Below are 24147 nucleotides of genomic sequence, written 5' to 3'. Positions count from 1 at the left end.
CTTTTTCCTATCAAACATAAGCCCAGTTATATTACCGATATCGGTCTCCGACGTTTTCCTTTGGGTATAAAAATCAACTTTCTTTCTACAGCATGAACTCCCACTAAATTAAATGTCACTTTAAGAATACGCCGCCAACACTCGCTCCCACATCCTTATGTATGTATCTACGTAGTTCATTTATGATTTTATTTACTGAACATGTGTCTGTGTTTGTGCGTTCTCCACAATTCCACAGCAAAAAGTAATTAAAAATTGGAAGCAGTCAATTTGCGAGTCAAACAAATAGTAAAGGGAAAACTGTCAATAAATGTGTGTGGCAGGAAATTCGCGTTCACCGTTAACCAGACGTCCACACAAACAGATTTTCGGTGTGAAAGCGTCATTAAATGACAAAGAAAGAAAATTATTACGAATTCATTCATTTCACACTCCCACACACAACTTTACACCGAGAAGTGTGTCAACAAGTGTGCTTATGCTTACAATATGTTTTTTTTTTTTTTGTTGTTTTTCATACATTCATATGTTTGTTCGATTGTTCGTGACAGCCAGTTTGACGTGCAAATAAGCCGGCTTGCCGTGACATTCGGTGGTAAGCAAAGCAATTTGTTTCCAATGTAGTTAGAAACTAATGTAACATAGGCAGAACTGAAAATGAAATGCTCAATGAACTAAAAAAAACATAAGTAAAGAGCAAAAAAATCAAGAAAAATGTTACCAGGTTGGTAAGTGTCATTTGCTAGTGAGAAATGCATTATTGCATAGACTGTTTAGAGTGACAACTGACAGTTGACAGTTGACGGTTCGATAAACAAGTAATCTTTGAAATTGTTCGTGTATGATTTTTCGTCGATTTTAAAATTCTATAATTCATATGGCAAATAAATGAAAAACTCTCTCACTAATTTAGCTTTTCCAAACAAAAGGAAAGCATTTGTTTTTAATTCCGAATTAAGCGAAGCTTTTAAGGCTTAAATACTTTTAAATTGAATTCAGCTTAAAGAGTTGATTAATGACATAAATATTTATGGTAAATAAACTGAAAACTTAGACCAACACAAGAAGAGAGTGGAATTACTTGAGATCTAAAAATGGGGACAAAGCTATTTTTCTTCTTTTTGAGAAGAAACCACTGCTCAGTCTACGACAAACTAAAAAAAATTTTACGAGAGGGATATACGCCCCCTCTAAATATAAACCGCTCTGACTTTAATAACAAAATTGTATTATTTGAATCGAGTCAATACTTCCCTCAACTTGCATATACCTAAATAAAAGATTTTAGAACCTCTAGGTGACCTTATACCGCACAAATCGGCCAATATGGGAGTTATCTCAATGAAAATGAAAGTTCAATTTGTTCTTGGTGGTTTATTCGTTGTGGAAATGGCTTAGAAGCTTCTTAACGTCAGAAGTAAACTCAAAGGTTCGGAATTGCCTGACAGAGGTCGATCGCATTAAATTAAACCATTTTTGATTTAAGTTTAGAGCTTGAATTGAACTCAGGTCCTGCTGATTACTTACTGTATTGCTACTATACATATTTTAGTAAGATTAGTCCCATTAATGGTTGTCTTCCTATAAGCAAAAGCTAAGGACTTCTCATTGGACTGCAACACATAAGAATTTAACAAATTGAACTGCTTTTTTGCAAAAATTCCATAAAGAAGACAGATTGTCTCTAACAATTAATACGGTGTCCACGCTGATAAATAAAGCTCAAAGAACATTGGCTTAAACATAAATAAACCTTTTAACGTTCTACCGGTATTCATAAGTTTTTGCAAGGCACTATGACGTCCAAAACATAGCTTAGAGATCCTAAGTGTGTAGCATTCGTAAAATTATAAAAGTCTATTTTAGAGAAGATCTGCAGAGTTTGTATCAAATAGACTGACGTAGTTTAAAGAATGGTAAGAGTAGTGGATGGAAGGTGTAAAAGTTTTACTTTTAAGCTCGTTATTGCACCTTCTAATTTTTTTGGCATTCTATTTATGGTGTGTGTCCACGCTAATAAATTGCACTGAGATGGCAGTGGCTTCGATAAACCTGACGTAGTCGGTCATCTTATTGAGATATGAACAAAGGAAATGTGGTCAAGACGGTGCTCCTGAAAAACTGATTGAAAATATTGATTGTTCTCATTGAACATACATACAAAATATGTATATGTGAAAAATTTCAAATTTCTAAATAAATTAATATAAATATTCATAATATGTCTCAAAATAAAACAAATACCGTATTAATTAGCAGCACGTTGTGGAAAACGGAAACACCAAAGTCTTCGATTATGAACCAACACTAAGGTTATTAGAATTTACTTGCGAGTATAAAGCACTAATGTTCTTGCAATTTACCAGCAGGTAAATGAAATTTTTGAGCATTTGTGTAAAAAACCCTGTCAAAATGAAAATACTAGTATCTTTCTCCATGCACTCAGCAGGCAGGTGGAAAACATTAAAGATATGGACTATAAAAACGGGAGCATCACGCCGAACAACTATCAGTCTCTGTTAATCACTGCCATTGAAAAGTCTACAACGCCTAAAATGTTTGAAATAACAAACACGCAATTAAATTATGCCTTCCGTTTCACTAATATATTTTACATATGGACTGTTATACTATATATATAACTTATGGCATAAGGCCAAGCAGAAGTTTGCAAATTCCATATTAAATATACGGGAAATAGCGCCAGTACTGACCCGAGTTTGTCCATTTTTAACATTACTATATAATACTAACAGAAAAAGATGTTCTCTGAGTAACTCACATACCATATTTTTTCTTTGACATACAGCATATATTTATGTATTAGGTTGTCAAATATCTTTTTGTCTTTTGAATTTCGCGGCAGTGTATAAAGCGCTAGAGAGCTCGTATCTAGCAATACTGTACATCTTTGGAAGGCCTTGACATAACCTACAAAACGACGCTATGCATTATTAGTTTGGATATTGCGTTCAACAGTTATAGATGTGTAAACATGGAGTTCACTAACGCCGAATTTCACGCTATTTTAAAGTTTTCCTTCGTTAAAGGCAAATCCGCTAGAGAAACGTTCCTTGAGATTAATGGTGTTTTGGAGGATGGTACTCTATCACTTCGAACTGCGAAGGCACTGCTGGCGGAAGATCTATGACTACGAATACCGATCAAATCATGGAAAACATCGAGTTAGATCGGCATGTGGCATCGCGTGACATCGCCCGGAAGATGGGAGTTAGTCACTAAACCATTTTGAATCAATGCATGCGATATTCTGCTGAAACGGAACGAACTCGACCCATTTTTGAAGCGGATGGTAACTGGTGACGAAAAATATATCACATACGACAATATCAAGTAAAAGCGGTCGTGGTCGAAGGCCGATGAATCGTCCCAAACAGTGGCCAAGCCGATATTGACAGTCAGGACGGTGGGATTGGAAGGGAATCATCCACTATGAGCTGCTCCCATATGGCCAGACGCTTCATTATACCATCTACTGCGAACTACCAGAAGCATCCAGAATTGGTCAACAGGAAGCGTTTAGTGTTCCACCAGAACAACGCCAGACCACACACTTCGTTGATGACTCGTCAGAAGCCAAGGGAGCTCGGATGGGGGGTTTTATCGCATCCACCATATAGCTCGGACATAGCGCCAAGTGATTACCACCTGTTTTTGTACATGGCGAACGCCCTTGTTGGTGTAAAGTTGAACTCAAAAGAAACTTGTGAAAAGTGGCTGCCCGAGTTCGATATTATGATAGATGGATCTAGATGGAAACATAGTATCGAAAAAAACGGCGCATATTTAAACTAAATCCGTCCACTGTAACACTTTTTATAAAGCTTTGAATAAAGAGAAAAAAAGCGGAAGGGGATATTTGACAACCTTCTTCTTCTTCTTAATTGGCGTAGACACCGCTTACGCGATTATAGCCGAGTTAACAACAGCGCGCCAGTCGTTTCTTCTTTTCGCTACGTGGCGCCAATTGGATATTCCGAGCGTAGCCAGGTCCTTCACCACCTGGTCCTTACAACGGAGTGGAGGTCTTCCTCTTCCTCTGCTTACCCCGGTGGATACTGCGTCGACTACTTTCAGAGCTGAAGTGTTTTCGTCCATTCGGACAACATGACCTAGCCAGCGTAGCCGCTGTCTTTTAATTCGCTGAACCATGTCAATGTCGTCGTATATCTCGTACAGCTCATCGCTCAATCGAATGCGATATTCGCCGTGGCCAACGCGCAAAGGACCATAAATCTTTGGCAGAATTTTTCTCTCGAAAACTCGCAACGTCGACTCATCAGTTGTTGACATCGTCCAAGCCTCTGCACCATATAGAAGGACGGGAATTATGAGTGACTTATAGAGTTTGGTTTTTGTTTGTCGAGAGAGGACTTTGCTTCTCAATTGTCTACTCAGTCCGAAGTAGCACCCGTTGTCAAGAGTTATCCTATCCTGCGTTGGATTTCTAGGCTGACATTGTTGGTGGTGTTGATGCTGGTTCAAAGATAGACGAAATTATCTACGACTTCAAAGTTATGACTGTCAACAGTGACGTAAGAGCCAAGTCGCGAGTGCGATGACTGTTTGTTTGAAGACAGGAGATATTTCGTTTTGCCCTCGTTCACTGCCAGACCCATTTGCATTGCTTCCTTATCCAGTGTGGAGTCGGTGCTTCAGCTCGAACTATTTTCTCCAAAAGTAGGTTGAAGAAGTCGCACAATAGGGGATCGCCTTGTCTGAAACCTCGTTTGATATCGAACGGCTCGTTCCTTATTTTATAATATTATCAGAAAAACACTCAAGTGGAACTGTGAATTGGAAAAGTGAAATAATCATATGGAATTTAAATTTGTGCTTTGATTGTAGTGCTACGTTGGAAAGAGCAGATTAAAATAAAGAGGGTTGAACTTGATCTGAAATTATCAAAAATGGAATGGCTAATAAGACGAAGGTCAAACCTATCCATACACAACAAATTACTTCTTTATAAACAGCCTGCATGATGATACGATACCAATGATAGCAGTTTTAATATTATACAACAAGGTGCTAAGAGGCATTGTAAATGTTCCTTGGTATTACATAAATACCGATATTCACCGAGACCTGAGGGTGAGTACAGTCAGCGAAAAAATAAGGAGTCAGGCAACTGCCCACTACAAAAATCTCCTCTTAGACACATGTATCACGATACGTGCTTTCACAATGACTTTTATGGGAACCAAATGAAATTTATTTCAAAACAATTAATCAAAAATAAAAGAATGAAATTTTATAAATAAAAGTTAACCCGTCTTCGATGGTTGTTGCAAAATAAGCTCAGAGGCGTATTTCTGTGGCGTGACACATGCTTCTCTTGTCGATTGTGTCGAAAAAAACCACATAGTTTAGTTGGAAATTAAAATACAATAAAGATAATTATATACCACATACAATCAAACTGCTCGTTAGTTTTTAAGCTAGTTGTTGAAATTGGTTGAGTAGATCAAAAATTTATGATTTTACCTCAATAGGGGCGCTGCCACGTCCATCGTCAAATTTCCACGACGACTTTTATAAAGGTCTTTTGCGTCATCATTCTTTTAAAATTTAATAACTCTGACGGGATTATAATCCCATTTTTTCTATTTTTACAAATTTATTTTTCTCAGAAACGTTTTTTATTTTTATTGAAAACAATTTTGGCAATGTAATATAAGAAAGTTGTTACTTTTAGTTTTTAACAAAATACTTTTATAGGGAGTGGGTGGGGTTATAATCCGATTTCAACTGTTTTCACACTATCGTAAGAAAGGTTAAAATAACTGGTCCTGTGCAAATTTGAGTGATATGGCTTGAATTTTGGAAAACGTAAACATTAAACTTATCAAAAGGCGTGATTGCGGCCAAATTTTAATGATTTTCAAACCAAAGATGCCCCTCCTCACCGATTTTACCAAATCGAATCAAACGAAATATTGCTCTCTAAATTCCGAAACAGAACATCACTGATCGATTTTTATTTACTGTTATTTAACTTACAAACAAAATTAAAGCCCACGCATTCTCAAAGCTCTAAACTCACATACATCAACACAAACGTATAAATATACTTTTCTTTTCACTATTTTCTTCCTTTCATGTCATAAATGGCTGCCGCCAAAGGATATACCGATTGTTATCGCCGGCAATAAATCTGATTTGGCCAATACACACAGAGAGGTGCGACTGGAAGAAGTCACGGACTGGGTCTATTGTGAATTGCCGCGACTAAGGTGAGTTCAGTCGAATCCAAATTTATTTATAACCGTTAGTCTGTGTGCATGCGTGTGTTATATATTTCTGCCCATCATAACGGCATATTTTTGCGGTTTTAGTGTCTGCAAGCAAAAAATATTTTTTGATACATCTCTCATTGTTGTTGGTCGCTCCACGGCGTCGTCTCGATTTGATTTATGTGGTAAGCCCGAAACGGCTCCTTCCTCCTGCGGTCGGAGCACATTTGATTGTGTGTGTGTAGTATTTATAGGTACAAAAATGTGTTTTGAATAAACGTGTGTATCTAGATAAAAAAAAAAATCGTTTATTCGAACATAACGGTTGTGGGTGAGCGTGTACCGATTTTCAATTGACTGGGATACAGTTATTCAAATTGCCGGAATAAAAATGTTGCAGCCGATTACAGTTAATATGCTTGATTAAGCATAACAACGAAAGCGAAACAAATGCTTGAGTGCGTGCGTATTGCAAATACAGGGTGGTTCATATGATAATTTAAGTATTTTTATTAAAAAAAATCTCGTAACTGGCTTCATATTTTCATATTTATTTAGCTCTGATGACATTTTCCGACTTTTTTCTTTTTCTTAAGGACCTCGATAGTCATAATAAAAACTTACTTCACAATTTAACAAAAATATTCATGCCCCAAACACATTCTCCCTTAGGAGACACTCGCTATCTTTTCCTCATGCTCGGATGCTCTGATTCTAAACAGGAAGAATTTAGTTTTTTAGACTTTGGAATTAAAATACAGTAGTATCTCGATAGACCGGACACCCTTTAGTCCGGACACCTCTATAATCCGGACATTGCTACTATCCGGACAGTTTTATATTTTTTACTCTTTAATCCGGACGCTACAAAAAATGCAGACTTTTGTTTCTCTTTCCGCTTTGGTATTATGATTTTTACTTTGCGTTGTGAGTTTTTGCTGCAGCAGTTCGAAGAATATCGGTACTTTAACGAAAAAATGTGCGTATATATGTACTTCATACGTACTTAATGTATTGCCAATTATGGTGTATTTATTCCAAGAATGATATTATTCTCTACACGGCGGTGCACCGTTTGTTTATTCATAGTTCGTGAAGTGGCACAGTGACTGGACTTGCATTCAATTTCTTTGTTATTAAAATGAGCGGCAGACAAATAAATAAAAGAGCTCATAAAACCCTATCTATTCAGAAAAAATGTGAAATATTAGATCGCCTTGATAAAGGAAAATCAATTAGATACGTTGCAGAACAATTTCGGGTAACAAAATCTACTGTATTTGACATAAAAAAGAAACGTGATGCTATCAGAAAGTATGCGTCCAACTGTGTGCAGAAACCAGGTTAGTTAAAGTGGAACCAATTTTGGTTTCCAAATTTAATAACTTAGTGGTATTTCTCAGAAAAAAGGCAGACCATGAGACTAGGAGAACATCCGGATATGGAGAAGGCCTTAATGACTTGGTTTGTTCAACAGAGAAACCAGAATATTCCTATATCAACCGAAATGATTCAACACAAAGCAAAATATTTCTATAATCAAATAACTGGCAAAAATGATTTGGGGCAAGTTTGGGGTGGATTTCAAATTTTAAAGCAAGACATGGCATAAGGAAATTAAAAATTTGTGCTGAAAGAGTAAGCAGTGATGTTTCTGCAGTGGAACCATTCAGGCAAAAATTAAAATCTATTATAGAAGAAATGGACCTAGACCATGACCAGATTTATAATGCAGATGAATCGGCAGCCTTTTGGAAAGTTATTCCTGCAAATACATTGGCGCACTCGCAAGAAAAATCTGCATCTGGTCGAAAAATTTTGTATGCCTTGTTGCAATGCATCTGGCACACATAAGCTACCCCTTTTGGTAATAGGCAAATCAACTAATCCACGATCATTTAAAAATTGCAATGTGCCTGTAACTTATAAAACAACTAAAAAGGTTGGATGTCAACATTCTTATTTACTGAATGATACAGGAAATATTTTATACCGGATGTAAAAAAATTTTTGCAAGACAATAATAGACCATTAAAAGCTATTTTACTAATCGACAATGCTCCATGCCACCCAAGATCAGAAGATATTGACATAGACACTAATTTTCGAATTGTCTTTCTTCCACCCAATTGCACAGCAATCATACAGCCTTTAGATCAAAATTTAATTCAAAATGTTAAAGTGTCTTACAGAAAACAACTTTTGAATTATCTTCTAATTGATAATACAGATATTGGAATTGCATTAAAAAACTTTACGCTACGAAATTGCGTCACACTTTTAAACAATGCGTGGTTAGGTATATCACAGCAGAATATTGTACGCAGTTGGAACCAGTTGTTGTGTAGTGACCGACAAGAATGGATGGAGGAAGATTTGATACCTCTGGCTCAACTTACAGCCGCTAATTCAGACATGAATGAAATTCATACCATCATCGCTTCAATAAATCTGGACGCTCAAGTTGATACTCAAACCATAAATGACTGGGCCACTGGAAGAGATGAATTCGAATACGATTTTTCTGATCGGGAAATTGTGCAGTCTGTGTTAGAAAACGATAATATTGAGGAAAATGGTTCTGACTCTGACTATAGCATAGTTGAAGTGGAAAATAAAATCAGTAGTAGTGAAGCAAAAAGTATTTTTTCCAAAGCGATTCAGTCGGCAGAACAAATTGACGCTTCGGCTATGGACATTTTAACTTTAAAACGCTTAAAGGAAACTGCAGATAAAATGTTTAGAGAAAACTCTAAACAGACCAAAATTGATACTTTTTTTCAAATGCATAACAATTAAAAGTATCCATGTTTACATAAAATTTTAATAAAAACTGAATTTGAATTAAAAATGTATGTTAATTGTGTCAAATTTCTTTCCCGCAAATAACCATTAAAAAAAATATCTATAATCCGGACATCCCCGTTATCGGGACGACCCCCAACATCAAGGGTGTCCGATCTATCGAGATACTACTGTATTTAAATTATAAACTTTGCTCATGGTCAAATATATAGCACCGACTTCCCGTTAAGACTCCATCGAATAACAAGTAAGAAAGGGCTAAGTTCGGGTGTCACCGAACATTTTATACTCTCGCATGGTAAAGTGATAATCGAAATTTCATTATACGTCATTTACATATTTTTCAAATACCGTATTTTTGTAAAGTTTTATTCCGCTATCATCATTGGTTCCTAATGTATATACTCGTATTATACAGAGAAGGCATCAGATGGAATTCAAAATAGCGTTATATTGGAAGAAGGCGTGGTTGTGAACCGATTTCACCCATATTTCGTACATGTCATCAGGGTGTTAAGAAAATATTATATACCGAATTTCATTGAAATCGGTCTAGTAGTTCCTGAGATATGGTTTTTGGTCCAGAAGTGGGCGAGGCCACGCCCATTTTCAATTTTTAAAAAAAGTCTGGGTGCAGCTTCCTACTGCCATTTCTTCCGTAAAATTTAGTGTTTCTGACATTTTTTGTTAGTCGGTTAACGCACTTTTAGTGATTTTCAACATAACCTTTGTATGGGAGGTGGGCGTGGTTATTATCCGATTTCTTCCATTTTTGAACTGTATATGGAAATACCTGAAGAAAATTACTCTGTAGAGTTTGGTTGACATAGCTATAGCAGTTTCCGAGATATGTACAAAAAACTTAGTAGGGGGCGGAGCCACGCCCACTTTTCCAAAACAATTGCGTCCAAATATGCCCCTCCCTAATGCGATCCTTTGTGCCAAATTTCACTTTAATGTCTTTATTTATGGCTTAGTTATGACACTTTATAGGTTTTCGGTTTCCGCCATTTTGTGGGCGTGGCAGTAGGCCGATTTTGCCCATCTTCGAACTTAACCTTCTTATGGAGCCAAGGAATACGTGTACCAAGTTTCATCATGATATCTCAATTTTTACTCAAGTTACAGCTTGCACGGACGGACGGACGGACAGACGGACAGACAGACATCCGGATTTCGACTCTACTCGTCACCCTGATCACTTTGGTATATATAACCCTATATCGGACTCTTTTAGTTTTAGGACTTACAAACAACCGTTATGTGAACAAAACTATAATACTCTCCTTAGCAACATTGTTGCGAGAGTATAAAAACATCGATAGATATCGGCCATCACTATTCATTGATAAACGAGGAATGCACCGCGACCTTAGATTTATTGTACCATCTCCTAAATCACAAAGATTCACCTAGTCCAATATGCTGATGGGTGCTAGCGAAGCGATGTGATCCCTATTTGAAAACAGGGATCCAAGGGCTTTTAACCTGCGTCTACAGACAGATATGCAGTCAATTAGCAGGTGTTCTGGTGTTTCAGGTTCCCTGTCGCAGAACCTGCAATTTAGTAGTCTGACTTTATTCCTAGAGAGATTGATTGCATATTTAAACTTGATTAGATTATAACCCCCCCTTTAACAACTTGGCATGCCAAATGCCATGTAGTTGTTGCCTATACCTCTCTCTGCTTACTCCTTCTTCCTCGCGGCGCAGCTCCTTTATGGCTTTGAGGCCCAGACCATCGCCCATACGTGATTATCGGTCGCACGATCATTGTGTACAACCACCTAACGATCCATGGCTTGCAGCTCCAAGATTTTCTAAATCCGAGGTCAGTGAATAGATGAAGAAGAAGGCAGTCCAGTTTCTCTAAAGATTTGGACCACTTTTTTTTAAATACCCTATTTCACCGTGTGATAAATTAATCATAACAAAAAAATGCTTCACAGTAAAGAAGAAAACAAAATACTAATAATAATAAAAAGAGTACAAGCAAGAAGCAACTGCGCACGGTCTAGACAAATTCGACACCATTAACTCCATTATATTTAACGTTCTATAGAACGTCCTGTGTGAACCGTCTGATTGCACCTTATCTATGTGGCTTCAGGCCTTGAAAATCAACAACCCACCAGATATTCACCATGCGCCAAAATTCGGACCCGTGATAAGAATAAGACACATACCACCTTTTTATTGATTTCAAAACTGCTTTTGACAGCCCGAAAAGGAGTTTTGTTTATGCCTCGATGTCTGAATTTTGGATTCCCGCAAAACAAATACGGCTGCGTAAACTGACGTTGAGCAATACCAAAAGCTCCGTCAGCATCGGGAAGAATCTCTCCGAGCCGTTCGATACCAAATGAGGTTTCAGACAAGGTGACTCTCTATCTTGCGACTACTTCAATCAACTTCTGGAGAAAATAATTCGAACTGCGGAGTCAAATACAGAAGGTACAAGTTCAAAGACGAACTACAGTGCGTACGGTGGCTAGGTCATGACGTTCAAATGGATAAAAACACTCCAGCTCTGAAAGAATTCGACGCAGTACCCGCCGTGTGAAGCAGACGAAGAGAAAGAGCTCTACTTTGTTGAAAAGACCAGGTGGAGAAGGACCTGGTTACACTTGGTATTTCCAATTGGCCTAAACAGCAAAAAGGAAGAACGACTAGTTTCGATTGACGTGAAGTCAGCCAACCAAAACCGTAGGGCTGCCAGATTTCACTGGAATTTGCATACTGGTTTTTCAGATGTCAAGGGTTTATGCTGTTAAACTACAACTTGCTTGATAGCCGTAAAGTGGCACTTCGCTGAATATAGGAACTGCGTGATTGTGTAGATTGAAGTGGGATAGCGCACCTACACAAAATTGTGAGGTATGGTCGGGAGCAAATATGTATGTATAAAGTAAAAGCATACGCGATCTCTAAGTATAACCTAAACCTCCATTATCGGGTGAACTAACATAGTTCCGTTTAAAGATATATGCGAGAGTAAGCTAATTAAACAATTTCTAGAATAATTGTATTTCATGTTGATTTTATGTAAATTTAATTATTAACAAGGAAACCAATTCAATGTGACCAACCTAATCAAAGCGGGGAAAAGTGATGTCAATCGAGGTGAATGGGTGTGTGGGTTTGTGAAGGTAAAACGAAAGGGTGTGTATTGACATCTGTTGACATGAACCGCAGTTAATCGGATTTCCGCGCGCACACATTTCTCGGTTGGTGGGTAATTGTGTCGCCGCCAGCAACAGTTGCAGCTGCGCTTGTGGAATCGGTGCAATCAGTGCAAAGCAAAAAACGAAGTAATGCAACGCAATGTAGTAATTATTACAGCAAATCGAAAATGGCGGTTACCATTAAGCGACACACCCTCCTCTCCATTCTCCCACTCTCCGCTCTTTGTCTATGGGCGCACTACTGCTTTCCAAATGCCAGCGAACACGCAACAAATCAGCAGACCAAGTTAACAACAGAAAGGAGAAAAGGTAAAAGCAAAAACAAAAACAAAAACCAACAAACAATCAAGCTCCAACTGTGACCATTTAAATGTGGCAACAACAATGCGGTGGCGATGGGAAATAAAATTAAAATGCTAACAAAGTGGCGGCCAAGAAACTGTGAGGACAAGTTATACACATACATACACACAAAAACAAGCAAATGTAGTAAATGCGCGGTTGTTGAAATCGGCGAAGCAAACAACCGCAAAAGACATTAGTACAAGTTGTTGGTGTTGCAGTATTTGCAGCGCCACAGCTGGCTTATAATGAGCGAAATGCACGCCAAATTGAAATTTACAAGATCAACAAAGAACCTTGTTTAATCCGGAATTCTGTGTCGCGCTGCATTTATATTTTAACAGCAAAGTTGAATTTTGAGGTTAAAAAGGAAGAAAACTAGTATTTGCTCGACAATAAATATTTAAAGTCAAAGAAAAAGACAAATAGATGGCATAACTTGCTTTCTATACTTCCTACCTCTACTTTAATAAAAAAAGAAGCCACTTTCTGAGCTGAGAAACATATAGCTTTGATCCGAAAACTTCAGCTGTAACTTTAAGGAAGCTTAAATTCGGTAATGCGCAGAGAAACATAAATATTCCGCAGAAATTTTCCCTTTCTGTCGAAAACTCGCAACGTCGACTCATCAGTTATTGGCATCGTCCATGCCTCTGCGCCATTTATCAGGACGGGGATGATGAGTGACTCGCAGAATTTGGTCTTTGTTCGTCGAGAGAGAACTTTACTTCTCTGTAGCCTACTTAGTCCGGAGTAGCACCTGTTGGAAAGAGTTATTCAGCATTGGATTTCGAGGCTGACATTGTTGTTGGTGTTAATAATTCCAAGATAGTCGAGATTATCGAAATATGAGGTTATGGCCATTAACGGTGACGGGAGACAAGTCGCGAATGCGACGACTGCTTGTTTGATGACAGAACTAACGGCGCGTATGTTATTGCCAATGATATCGATGTCATCATTTGAAGTGGTCGTCCTCAAAAGGTGGGTTTCTCATCCGTGACTGCTGTGTCTTTTTCATAGCGAGCATTTTTTTTACGTGGCGGGTTCTAAACCCAGCGCAAAACCATTGAGGAGGGTTGATCCGCCATCTCACTTTAGTTCGCTTTCAAACGGATGTTTTTGGCTACCCAGAGGATACTTGGTCTGAGACCGGAAGTCATAAGCTGCTTGAGCCATATGTAAAAAAATCACTTCTGGCCCCTCCCAAGTCAATGGAGCTCAGAGAACCTTCCTTACTTGCATTAACACATAGCTCCACCGGGCGACAATTGCCATGGAAAAAAATTGAACACCGAGTTTGGTTTGTGTTTTCACTGGAATTACGGGTACAAAATCGTTGAAACAGCACTTTCTTTTTCTTTAACTGCACTTCCTTTCTTACGTCAATAAAAGTCATTCCATGCGTATCGCAGACTAAAAACGCCATAATCTTGCCAGCCGACTGTTTTTCCATGCTTTGAAGAGGGTTCATCGTGTGCTTATGTGATCGGGTTCTCGGTTGACCGTCGATTGGACTTCGGAGTAAATTGATGGCGCCATGTTTCATCCATTCTTACATATCTGTTAAAAATTCGGGTTTATTACACTTCAACATCTCCAAATATTGCTCCGAATGATCAAATTGTTTTTGTTTTTAATCAAATCGAGCTTGCACCCACTTTGCACAGAGCTTTCCCTTACCCAAATATTTGTGAATGATATGTATGATGTACAATTTCAGTTAATATCTTAGAGTTTTTACTATCTCGAACAACTTCATTTTGTGGTCATTCGAAATTATTTTGGAGACCCTTCTTATGCTTTCGTCGGTAAAAACTCCTTTGGGTATCCACTGCGTTTGCCGTCTTCGGTGCTCGTTTCACCAAATAAACTTCTACACTTAGCATACCAATTCTTGATGGTTTATTTTGCTGGGTGTTCGAAAACTCTCATCTTTGTCTATTTTTACATAATAACAAAGGTTGCTTCACTCAAAATGATATAATTCACAAACTAATGATCCGACAGCTGTCAATACATCTAACAAGCTACTCATGCATAAGGCAAGCCTTTCAAAATAAAGTTCTTCGCATCACAATGGTATGCGTTTTATATTTGAAATGAAGTCTTTCATCAAGACCTAAAAATGGTCACTGTAAAAGAAACTGTAGAAGAATTAGTAGGCGTTAACTCGTTCGATTGGAAAACTATGACAACTTTTTATTTCCCACAATATACATACGAGTATGCTCTGTTAACGTATGGACATTCCCAAAATAGCATTTTAGAAATATCTCAAAAAAACATTATGTAAAATAGTTTACTTTCAGCTTAAATAGAGTACAGCACTTTCAGTTCCATTATCCAAATGCATATGTCTGTGTAATGTGTCCCATGCCGATTGGGGAATTCAAAACCAAAGTTAAACGCTCAACCAATTAACACATAAAAGACTGCAAAAATAGATCCCCGCCCTCGCACTAAGTTTGTAACAATCTCAACACACATACATTGACAACGACACACATTTGAGTATAACAAATAATACAAAAGTCGATGTTTGGGCGCCATGACATCGTTAACGCTAACATTAATAATACATTTAAAAAAGAAAATCCCGCGAATCTGTGCATGTGGACGAGCACACATCTTTCGGCACGAAAGCTACGTGGGCTGCCGCTAACTGACAAACTGACTGCTTGGCTTACAGAGGATTGTGTCAGCGCTACCTGTGCTGCCTTAATTGCCACCAGCATCTTCCACGTTAGCATGTGTGCACATATTTTCACATGGGCCATGTGTGCTTACGCCGTTGTTGCCTGCCGTTGTCAGCGGAGACTCCTCCAGCAGCCATTGTGTAATTTTGCATTTGCTGCGGTATTTTTTATTATATTTTATTTCTCTTTTCATGTCATTGACAGTGACAAATTGTGCTTGACAGCATGTGAGCGACATTTTTAGCCGCAACTAACACACTATCACTTGATCTATGTATAGGCGGCATGCTTATCCACAGATTTGGTAATATAACACAGTTTTTCGTCACTTCCATTTTGATATTATATTATGTAATTGCCTTAAGTTTTTTGAGTTATGAGAGAGTTGAGCGTTTTTTCAAAGTATTTTTTTGAGGCTTATAGGTTTTAAATTTAAATATTTGTTTAAAAATAACATGAAGAAGAGCCAGCGCAATCAGTGGATAGTTTCGGATAAAAACTTTGGTATATATCATTTATCTAAGACCAATAGCTTAATATTAAAGTTGTTGAATTGTTCAAAAAAATATACTATACTTTTTCCACATAGTAAACTTATCTCGCTAACTGAACAATCGCTGTAGTTGAATTGCTCTAGATTTGTTGCGGCTGTTATTCTAGCACCATAAAAACCAAAACTATCAAATAGTATTGCAGGAGGGTTTGCAGTGTTTGGATATAAATAAAACCAGGTACGTACCGGTTATGCAAATTGATCATGCATAAAACGTGTGATCCATCTCGAGGTTCCCTACTTTTTTGAAAGTAAAACGCAGAAACTTCAATTCAAAGGTTATGCTCACTATCATTCGAAATAACACTCTTTGGCATTTATTTTTTGAAGAATATCTCTTTCAAACAACGTCTTAGTTGATAGACTTTAGACTTTACTTATTCTCACAGTCTAACTGCGTGGTATCACAAGATCTTGATAGCCAATAGCCCAACCCAAAACGTAAAATTATCTGCTCATAGCTGTGTTCTCTCAAAAAATCGATTTATTGATGGTATTTGCGGGAAATGACACCGTCTGGTTGAAACCAAATGCCATCGAGATCACGAGCTTTAATTTCAGGTATAAAACAAGAAAAAACGTTAACTTCGGCTGCACCGAAGCTGATATACCCTTCACAGGTGCATATCTGTTAGTAATTATGTGTTCAGTTTGTATGGAAGGTACATATATGCTATAGTCAACCGATCTGATCAATTTCTTCGGAGATTACATTGTTGCTTTAGGAAATAATACATACCAAATTTCGTGAATATATCTTGTCAAATGTGAAAGTTGTCCATATAAGCATTTGAATCCGATCGTTCAGTTTGTATGGCAGCTATAAGTTATAGTGGTCCGATATCGGCCGTTCCGACAAATGAGCAGCTTCTTGAAGAGAAAATGACGTTTCAAAATTTCAAAACGATATCTTAAAAACTGAGGGACTAGTTCGTATATATATACAGACAGACGGTCGGACAGACAGACGGGCATGGCTAAATCGACTCAGCTCGACATACTGATTATTTATATATATACTTCATAGGGTCTCCGACGAATCCTTCTGGGTGTTACAAACTTCGTGACAAACTTAATATACCCTGTTCAGGGTATAATAATCGGTTATCATGCAGCGATAACGGATGCCTTTGACGGTTACGTTCTCACCGGCATCATTTTTGATGAAATAAAACCACACCAAATCGTTATTTTTTCTAGATGAAGTGACAGCTCTTGAATCTCTTCAGGGTTCCTGCAATCCAAATGCAGCCAATTTTGCTTATTTACATACTGATTGAGCCATAAATGGGCCTCTTAGCAAATAATTAATTTAATTTGGCTCGAAAACGTCGGATGCTCTTGGAACTTTTCAATAGAGATTCGCAAGTAGCCAGCGGAACTCCTACACGTCGATGAAAATACAACAAAAACCAAAATGCAACTACAACAATGCAGATTAAAAGTTGAGGACGGTATATAACGGTAAAATAGCATAGCGTGCAACACGTGCTACTATGCACATGCAACATCGCCAATTGGTGGCAACACTGGCGCTGAGGACTAAAAGAACTGAAAAAAGTGTGTGTGTGTGCACACCTATTTGCCATTGTCTGCGCTTTATGCCGTTACACCAATGTCTGCATGCGGACTTTTGTTTATTTACGTTACATGATAACGGCCATTTTACAGTTGAAAGCTGTGCGGGTCGCGCCATCGCCGCCGCTGTCAAGTTACCGCACAAACACTCACTCACTCACTCACTCACACACACACATTGAAATACATAAAAACGCAGGGACACATTGTTTGCTTGCTGCACGCAAAGCAATCGTTTGTAAGCGGCAATTTGTGCCGAAAATATATTATAAATTTGCCGCATGTATACCGTTATGTTGGCGTCAGCAGAGCCACCAGCCGCATCAATTGCCACCGTCGCGCCATTAACTTTGATGTCGGCTCGGCACCGTGGAGAGTTGAGGATTAAAAGCTAGAATTACTCGGTGGCAGATTGCATTGCCATTCTTGCATGTAACTGTTTACCGCTATGTGCAAATATGTGTGTGCTACTTCAAAGTCTGCGTGTCGTTGCTGTTAACCCACGTGTTACCTGTAACGTGACAAAATCGCTTTAAATACCAAATGCATACAGGGTGCTACATTCGGTTATATACGAAATTTTTTTTTTGTTCAGGCGCAGTTGCTGCCAGCTTTTCAGAAGCTCCTGGAACTTGAAAAATCTTTAAGCATATTCAGTGCTATTATCGATCGCCATAATCGCCCAACACGGTAGTAAATACGAACAACAATAGTTTACGCAAACTTCTAATCAGCGAATATGACTTTGAAAGTCTAGCTAAAACTAACCATCGCCAGTTCTCAGAACCTATTCTCTCGCTTTGATAAGATTGTTGACAACCAAAACTAGACGAAGATGCAGAAAAGTAGTTTTACCTCTCCCATTTTACCAAAGACCGTTTATATCAGGAGAGTCCTTGGTAAAATTTCCAAAAACAAAAATCTGTTAACATCGAAATGGGTGCACCCTTCATAATGAAACACAAGAAACATGTACGTTTATTCGTGTTATGTAGAATATATGGTAAATGCAATCAAGCCGCATACAACTCTGTGGTCATCGGCTAGCGGTTAATCGTTTATTAAGAGCACTTACATACATACATATATACTATATAGTATGTGTACAAACCACTCATGCATATGTACGAGTATCATATGCAAAACATACTGGCCTCAAGTCCTGGCGGGAGCTGCCAGAATATTGCAATTTACCGTTATTGTTGTACTTCAAATTTACCGTTATTGTTGTGCTTGCAATTTTTAATTTTTGCACTCCAATTTCGTTTTTTTTTTACCTGTGGTCTGCAATACGCCGCGACCCTTTTAACCATGAATAAACACACGCAAATGTAAAGCTACCGACACAGATTACCAGGAGGGGTGATCTATTTATGTGACTGAAAGAATTCAAGTTCAAAGCGAAACACACCTGAAAAAGCGCTTGTAAGTGAAGACCATGATAACTGTGTCATAAAATTTCGGAGAATTTTAAAAGTCTCGTTTCAGATTTTGAGCACAATGTGGGGTTAAGCAGAATAAATGGATGAACGAGTTTCGATGTTTGGCAAAATAGATCTGTTCCAAAAGGGATAAAGAGGAGTGGAGGATGCAGACAAGTGTAGTAGTTCACGCAAGTGAAAGGATATTTTAAGATATTCGGATTAATGTTCGCAGGATGGTATTTTATTTAAATGTATAGCATATTAAAATTCAATAATTATAATGACACAGAGTTTAGTTACAAAATTAGATTGTATCGCACGGGGGGCTGCGGTCACTTTGGCGGTTGAAAATCGAGTGTTGCCTTTGATGTGCCGGTGATGCCACACAGATGATAATTAATATCTTACATAGGGTTACCTTACAGTCGGCTATCCTGGCAATGTATAGCGCCCTCGCTATGCTCGTCGCTTTCATCATCGGCTTCATCGCTGTTGTCTTCAAAATTGGGAGGAAGTTGACACCATGACTTCATATTATCGGATGCGTAGACTGAAGTACATATAGTGACGTGACGTTCGGTCTGCTCCTGGCAAGTCTTCAAGTAAATAACGATCTTTACCAAGCACTTGCTTAACTATAAAGGGGCCTTTGTAACGTGGCTCCAGCTTTCTCGACGAACCAGTACTAGAAGGTTCATTTTCGACTAGCACTAAGTCAATAACGTGGAATTCTGTTGGTTTTGAATGATGATCATCGTATCGCTTCTTAGCTTGTTGTCGTTTCTGGTTTACTGCTTCACAAGTTGCTTCTCGTAGAGTTTGTAGATCTTCTTCGCTTGTTAGATTATTGTCGTGTAATGCTAACAAAACTTTATTTTGAAGGATATCTCTTGGCGAAAAGCTAAATAAAAGTTCATGTGGACTTTTACCCGTAGTTTTGTTTTTCATCGTGTTCATTGACCACTGGATGTTGAATAAAATCTCGTCCCACTTTTTGTCTATGTTTGTCGTTGGGAGTAACATTGACAAAAGTGTACGATTAACTCGTTCGGCATGACCATTCGCCCTCGGCGTTCGTACTGCCTTTAGTATATGTTTTATATCGTTGTTAACACAGTAGCTTTTAAAATATTTAGAGGTAAAGGCTGTACCCCTATCAGTAATGATTCTTTCAGGAACTCCAAAATAACTGGTAACTTCTCGTAACGTTTCTAATACGTGCTTCATTGCTGTACTCTTTACTGCTTTAATGATCGTATACTTCGTAAAAGCGTCAACTATGACTAATATGTGTTCGTTTCTTTTCGAACTCTTGATAAATGGTCCTAAATGATCCATATGAACGGTTTTAAATGGTATTGGTACGATGTTATCGAAATGGTACTGTCCTTCAATTTTACCACCTTGACGTTTGTTATATGCGCATTCAACACATGCTTTTAAATATGATTTAACAAAATTACGCATTCGTGGAACCCATATGTACGTTTGCATCTAGTTTAATGGTTTTTTCAAAACCCAAGTGACCATTTTTATCGTGATATTCTTCTAACATTTTATGTCTTAACGCTTTCGGAACAACCCATAATTTTTTTTCCTTTTCGAGTCTAAATAATCTATCTTTCTCTATACAAAATTCTTTCAAAATTTGTTTATCTTTGTTCTTAATCTTTTCGACAATCTGTTTTATATTGTCGTCCTGTAGCTGCATACTAAACAACCAATCGTCTGATGTAATCGATACTTTATCTACTCGTAGAGTTGCTACATCTGTTTCTTCAGCACTTTCGTTTGGGCAGCGACTTAATGCATCGACATGTTCCATGCGTCTACCCTGACGATGTGCAATTTCGATATCGAATTCTTGTATCCTTAACCACCATCGAGCAATTCGTGGAATAAGCTCTTACTCATACTCGTAGCAGTTTTAACAGCGCTACAATCGGTTACAACTTTTACTGTTTTACCGTCGATGTAGTACCGGAATCGCTCTAACGTTTCAACTACGGCGAAAGTTTCAAGTTCGTAACTGTGGAAACTTCTTTCAGTATCGCTCGTCGATCTACTGTAATACGCGACTGGTTTTAATCCATCGCATTCGTTCTGTAACAATACACCCACTAAACCAGCTGAACTAGCATCTGTATGAATTTCGTGATTTCCATCTACTCGATATGCAACTAGTAGAGGTTTTGACGTCAGTTTCTGCTGTAATTCGTTAAAGGCTTTGTCTTGGTCGTAACTCCAATTAAAGATTTCATTTTTACGTAACAGTTTTCGAATAGGTTCGGATATTATTGCGTAACCTGCAATGAATTTTCGAAAATATCCACTCAAACCTAGGAATCTTCTAATTTCTGTAACATTTGCATTTCGTTGAGGCAAAAACAATTATTGAATTTTTCTATAAAACAAAAAAAAAAAAAAACAATCGAATGACCTTAACGCCTGCAATAGCTGATAGATTTAAAATATCGCTTTCGCAACATACAAAAACAACAAAAACAGCACAGACACACTGTGGCTTTGTTTCGCGCTCACATTTTGCTTGTCGGAGCATGCTTTTCGGTGCTGAAACGCTGGTAATTGTAGCATCCCAGCTGACAAATTGTTGCTGACATGTGAAATATACAAAGCTACAGGTTCCATAAAAAAAACGAAAACTTGCAACAAAAAGACACCAAAAACAATGTCATAAACCTGAAACAATAGTTGTGCACGGAAAAGTAACCGTTATAAACACACCATGTGTAAAAAAATCGCAAACACAGGTCAGCGCATGCAACACACACACACGAGCGCACGCACAAGAAAAATGGGAATGAAATACAATAATAACAACAACAACAAATCTTTCATTGTATTTCTTTTTTGCGCGTGGAAAATGCAAAAAAAGCCAATTTGCACGAAATTCAATAAGTTTTTCTCTGTTTTCCTCGCAGTGCATTTTATTTCCAGTTTTCAGCTCTTTTCCTCACATTGAATAGCGTCAAAATTTTAATTGGATTGACAATTTTGTAAGCTTCTAAAACACTGTCACGGGTGTAAGAATTTATTTAGCTGAAAAGCATTTTAGCATTTGCTTAAAAATATTCTCGCTCGACCTCGATGGTGGACAATATTGTTTAATAATTTTTGTTTGTGTTGCGCTTTTTTCCATTTCATATAAATAGTTTATTGCTTAGCTAAGAGTGTGATTACTTTTGCAGCTTCATGCTAGTAAACTTCTATATATTTTTTTCCAATTTTAATTACATATGTATGCTTTCAACATTTTCTACTTTAACTGTTGATTCTAACTGTATAAAGGAATCATGGCTGGAAATAATGCATTAAAAATTAATTGAATTTAGATTTAATTTAATTATACCTTGAACATTTTGCCACCAAGCGGCATTCTTTCGCTCTATAGGAAAATTTCCAAGAAGATCCGACGTTTTCGCGCCAAATTTTGTTCAGCGATAAGGCTCATTTCTGCCTCAATGGGTATGCAATATTGCCGCATCAGAGATTTAAGAGCTGCCATTTCTTCCAGAAAAACCGACGATTTTGAGAGGTATGTGGGTTGGGAAAATAACCTGTCTTTATTTCTTCAATAATGATGTTATCGTGAGACAATTGGTTTCAACAAGACGACGCAACTTCCAACAAATCGCATTAATCAATGGATTTATTGAGGGAACGCTTCAGTGAACAGATAATTTCACGTTTTGGGTCGGTTGTTTGGCCACCAACATCGTGTGATGTCACACCCTTAGACTATATGCTGTGGGAATATGTATAGTCTAAGTTCTATGCGGACAATCCCGCTTCGATTAAGGCCTTGGAGCAAAACACCAAGAGTGCCACTCGCCAATTAGCAGTCGAAATGCTCGAAAGAGTCTGCAAAAATTTTACTCAACGGATGAACCGTCTGACACGTAGCCACGACCAACGTTTGAAAGAGCTAATATTCGAAAAAATAGAGCGAAAGAATGTTCTTTCGAATGATAAGAAACATTCTCCACTAAATTTGAAGTGTTTGTGTTTTTTCTTTAAAAAGGTATGAACCTCGAAATGGATGACTCTTTATAAGTTACAATATACTCAAAGTTGTCAAAATCATAAACTTTACTAAAAAATATCTTAAAACGTTTGTAAACCTTCTCAACACTTCATATTCATCATCACCGAATGCCCGAGCCTTCATTATACCGTTTACTGAGCTTGACTAAGGACTCCACCCGTTCCCGTTTCATGAATTAAATAAGATAGCTTTTCTCGAAGGCAACTTATCTTTAAAAAGCTTTCATTCAATCTATAGCTGTCCATCTATGTTTCAAGAAAATATAATGCTTTAGCTACATTACCCACAAACATTTTTATATCCAATCTCAGACAATTTCGATTACGCAAAATATTTTACTGAGATGATCTGATGTGAGTCCCAAGTCATCAGTGGGCATTTACAGAAAAGCTCGACTGTGTAGCAAGTAATGAGCTTGTAGCTTTTCCCTTCGGTTTTTGAAAAACAACATGAAAACCTCCTTCTGAGCTTGGCAATTTCCTACCTCGCAACACCATGATCTCACATATGTATTTTTTTCTTCCGGTTATAGTTAAAAAATAATAATTTGTATCAGCTGTCCTGATTCTATCTATATTAATTAAAAGAGGTCGAGTAAAGAGACAATTCAGCTGTTATTAGACCAAAAGCAGAAGATGAATTGTTGGTAGCAAGAAGCCTTCTTTCTGTCTTATGCAGAAATATGCAAATTTTAATGTGGTTTGAGGAAGCACTCGAACTCAGTTCTAGTAGTAAGGGAATAATCGAGCCGTCACCCCGATCTATGTTTTGTAAAGTGTCGGATCTCGATAATACTTTTTAAAGAGCCATTGTTTTTGTTCCTGAAAGTTACCTGCAATATTCGTGTTAGATTTCTCTTAGAATACAGAGGTCCATTTTTTTTAAATATAGCCTTCACTCGATTCATCGGTCTTGTTGAGGAATGGCACCTACCATGCAAGGAATCGATAGTTTAACAAATTCCAAGCCGCTTCTCACAGACTAGTGGGGATTCGAAATCGGTTGCCGAGGTACGAAAAATCGCGATTAACGAACTATCAGCAACGAACCCAATCATCAACTCAAATTTATTGAATTTTAAATAACTAAGACTTCACTCCACGTAGCTCGCAGTCCACTCACTGCTGGATACTCACTTAAGTTCTGCGGCGAAAAGATGTCCAGTCGGTCCGGCACAAATATTTACCGTAAACATCTGGCCAATTGATAATCTGTGTGCCAAAGCATAAGGTACTCGT

At 37.8% G+C, this 24147-nt stretch overlaps 1 protein-coding gene across 1 annotated transcript in view; it reads left to right on the top strand.

The window, feature by feature from the left end:
• Positions 1–24147, top strand: part of LOC120772965 (GTP-binding protein Di-Ras2) — a 98045-nt gene that overhangs the window by 28823 nt on the left and 45075 nt on the right. The window contains exon 3 of the mRNA XM_040101869.1: positions 6148–6257. Coding sequence (XP_039957803.1) covers positions 6148–6257 — 110 coding nt within the window. The remainder of the gene's footprint in view (positions 1–6147; positions 6258–24147) is intronic.

The sequence above is a fragment of the Bactrocera tryoni genome, chromosome 3 (genome assembly GCF_016617805.1).
Source record: "Bactrocera tryoni isolate S06 chromosome 3, CSIRO_BtryS06_freeze2, whole genome shotgun sequence".
Classification (NCBI taxonomy): domain Eukaryota; kingdom Metazoa; phylum Arthropoda; class Insecta; order Diptera; family Tephritidae; genus Bactrocera; species Bactrocera tryoni.
Note: the sequence above shows the minus strand (reverse complement) of the source record. Positions and strands in the feature narration are given on the sequence as shown.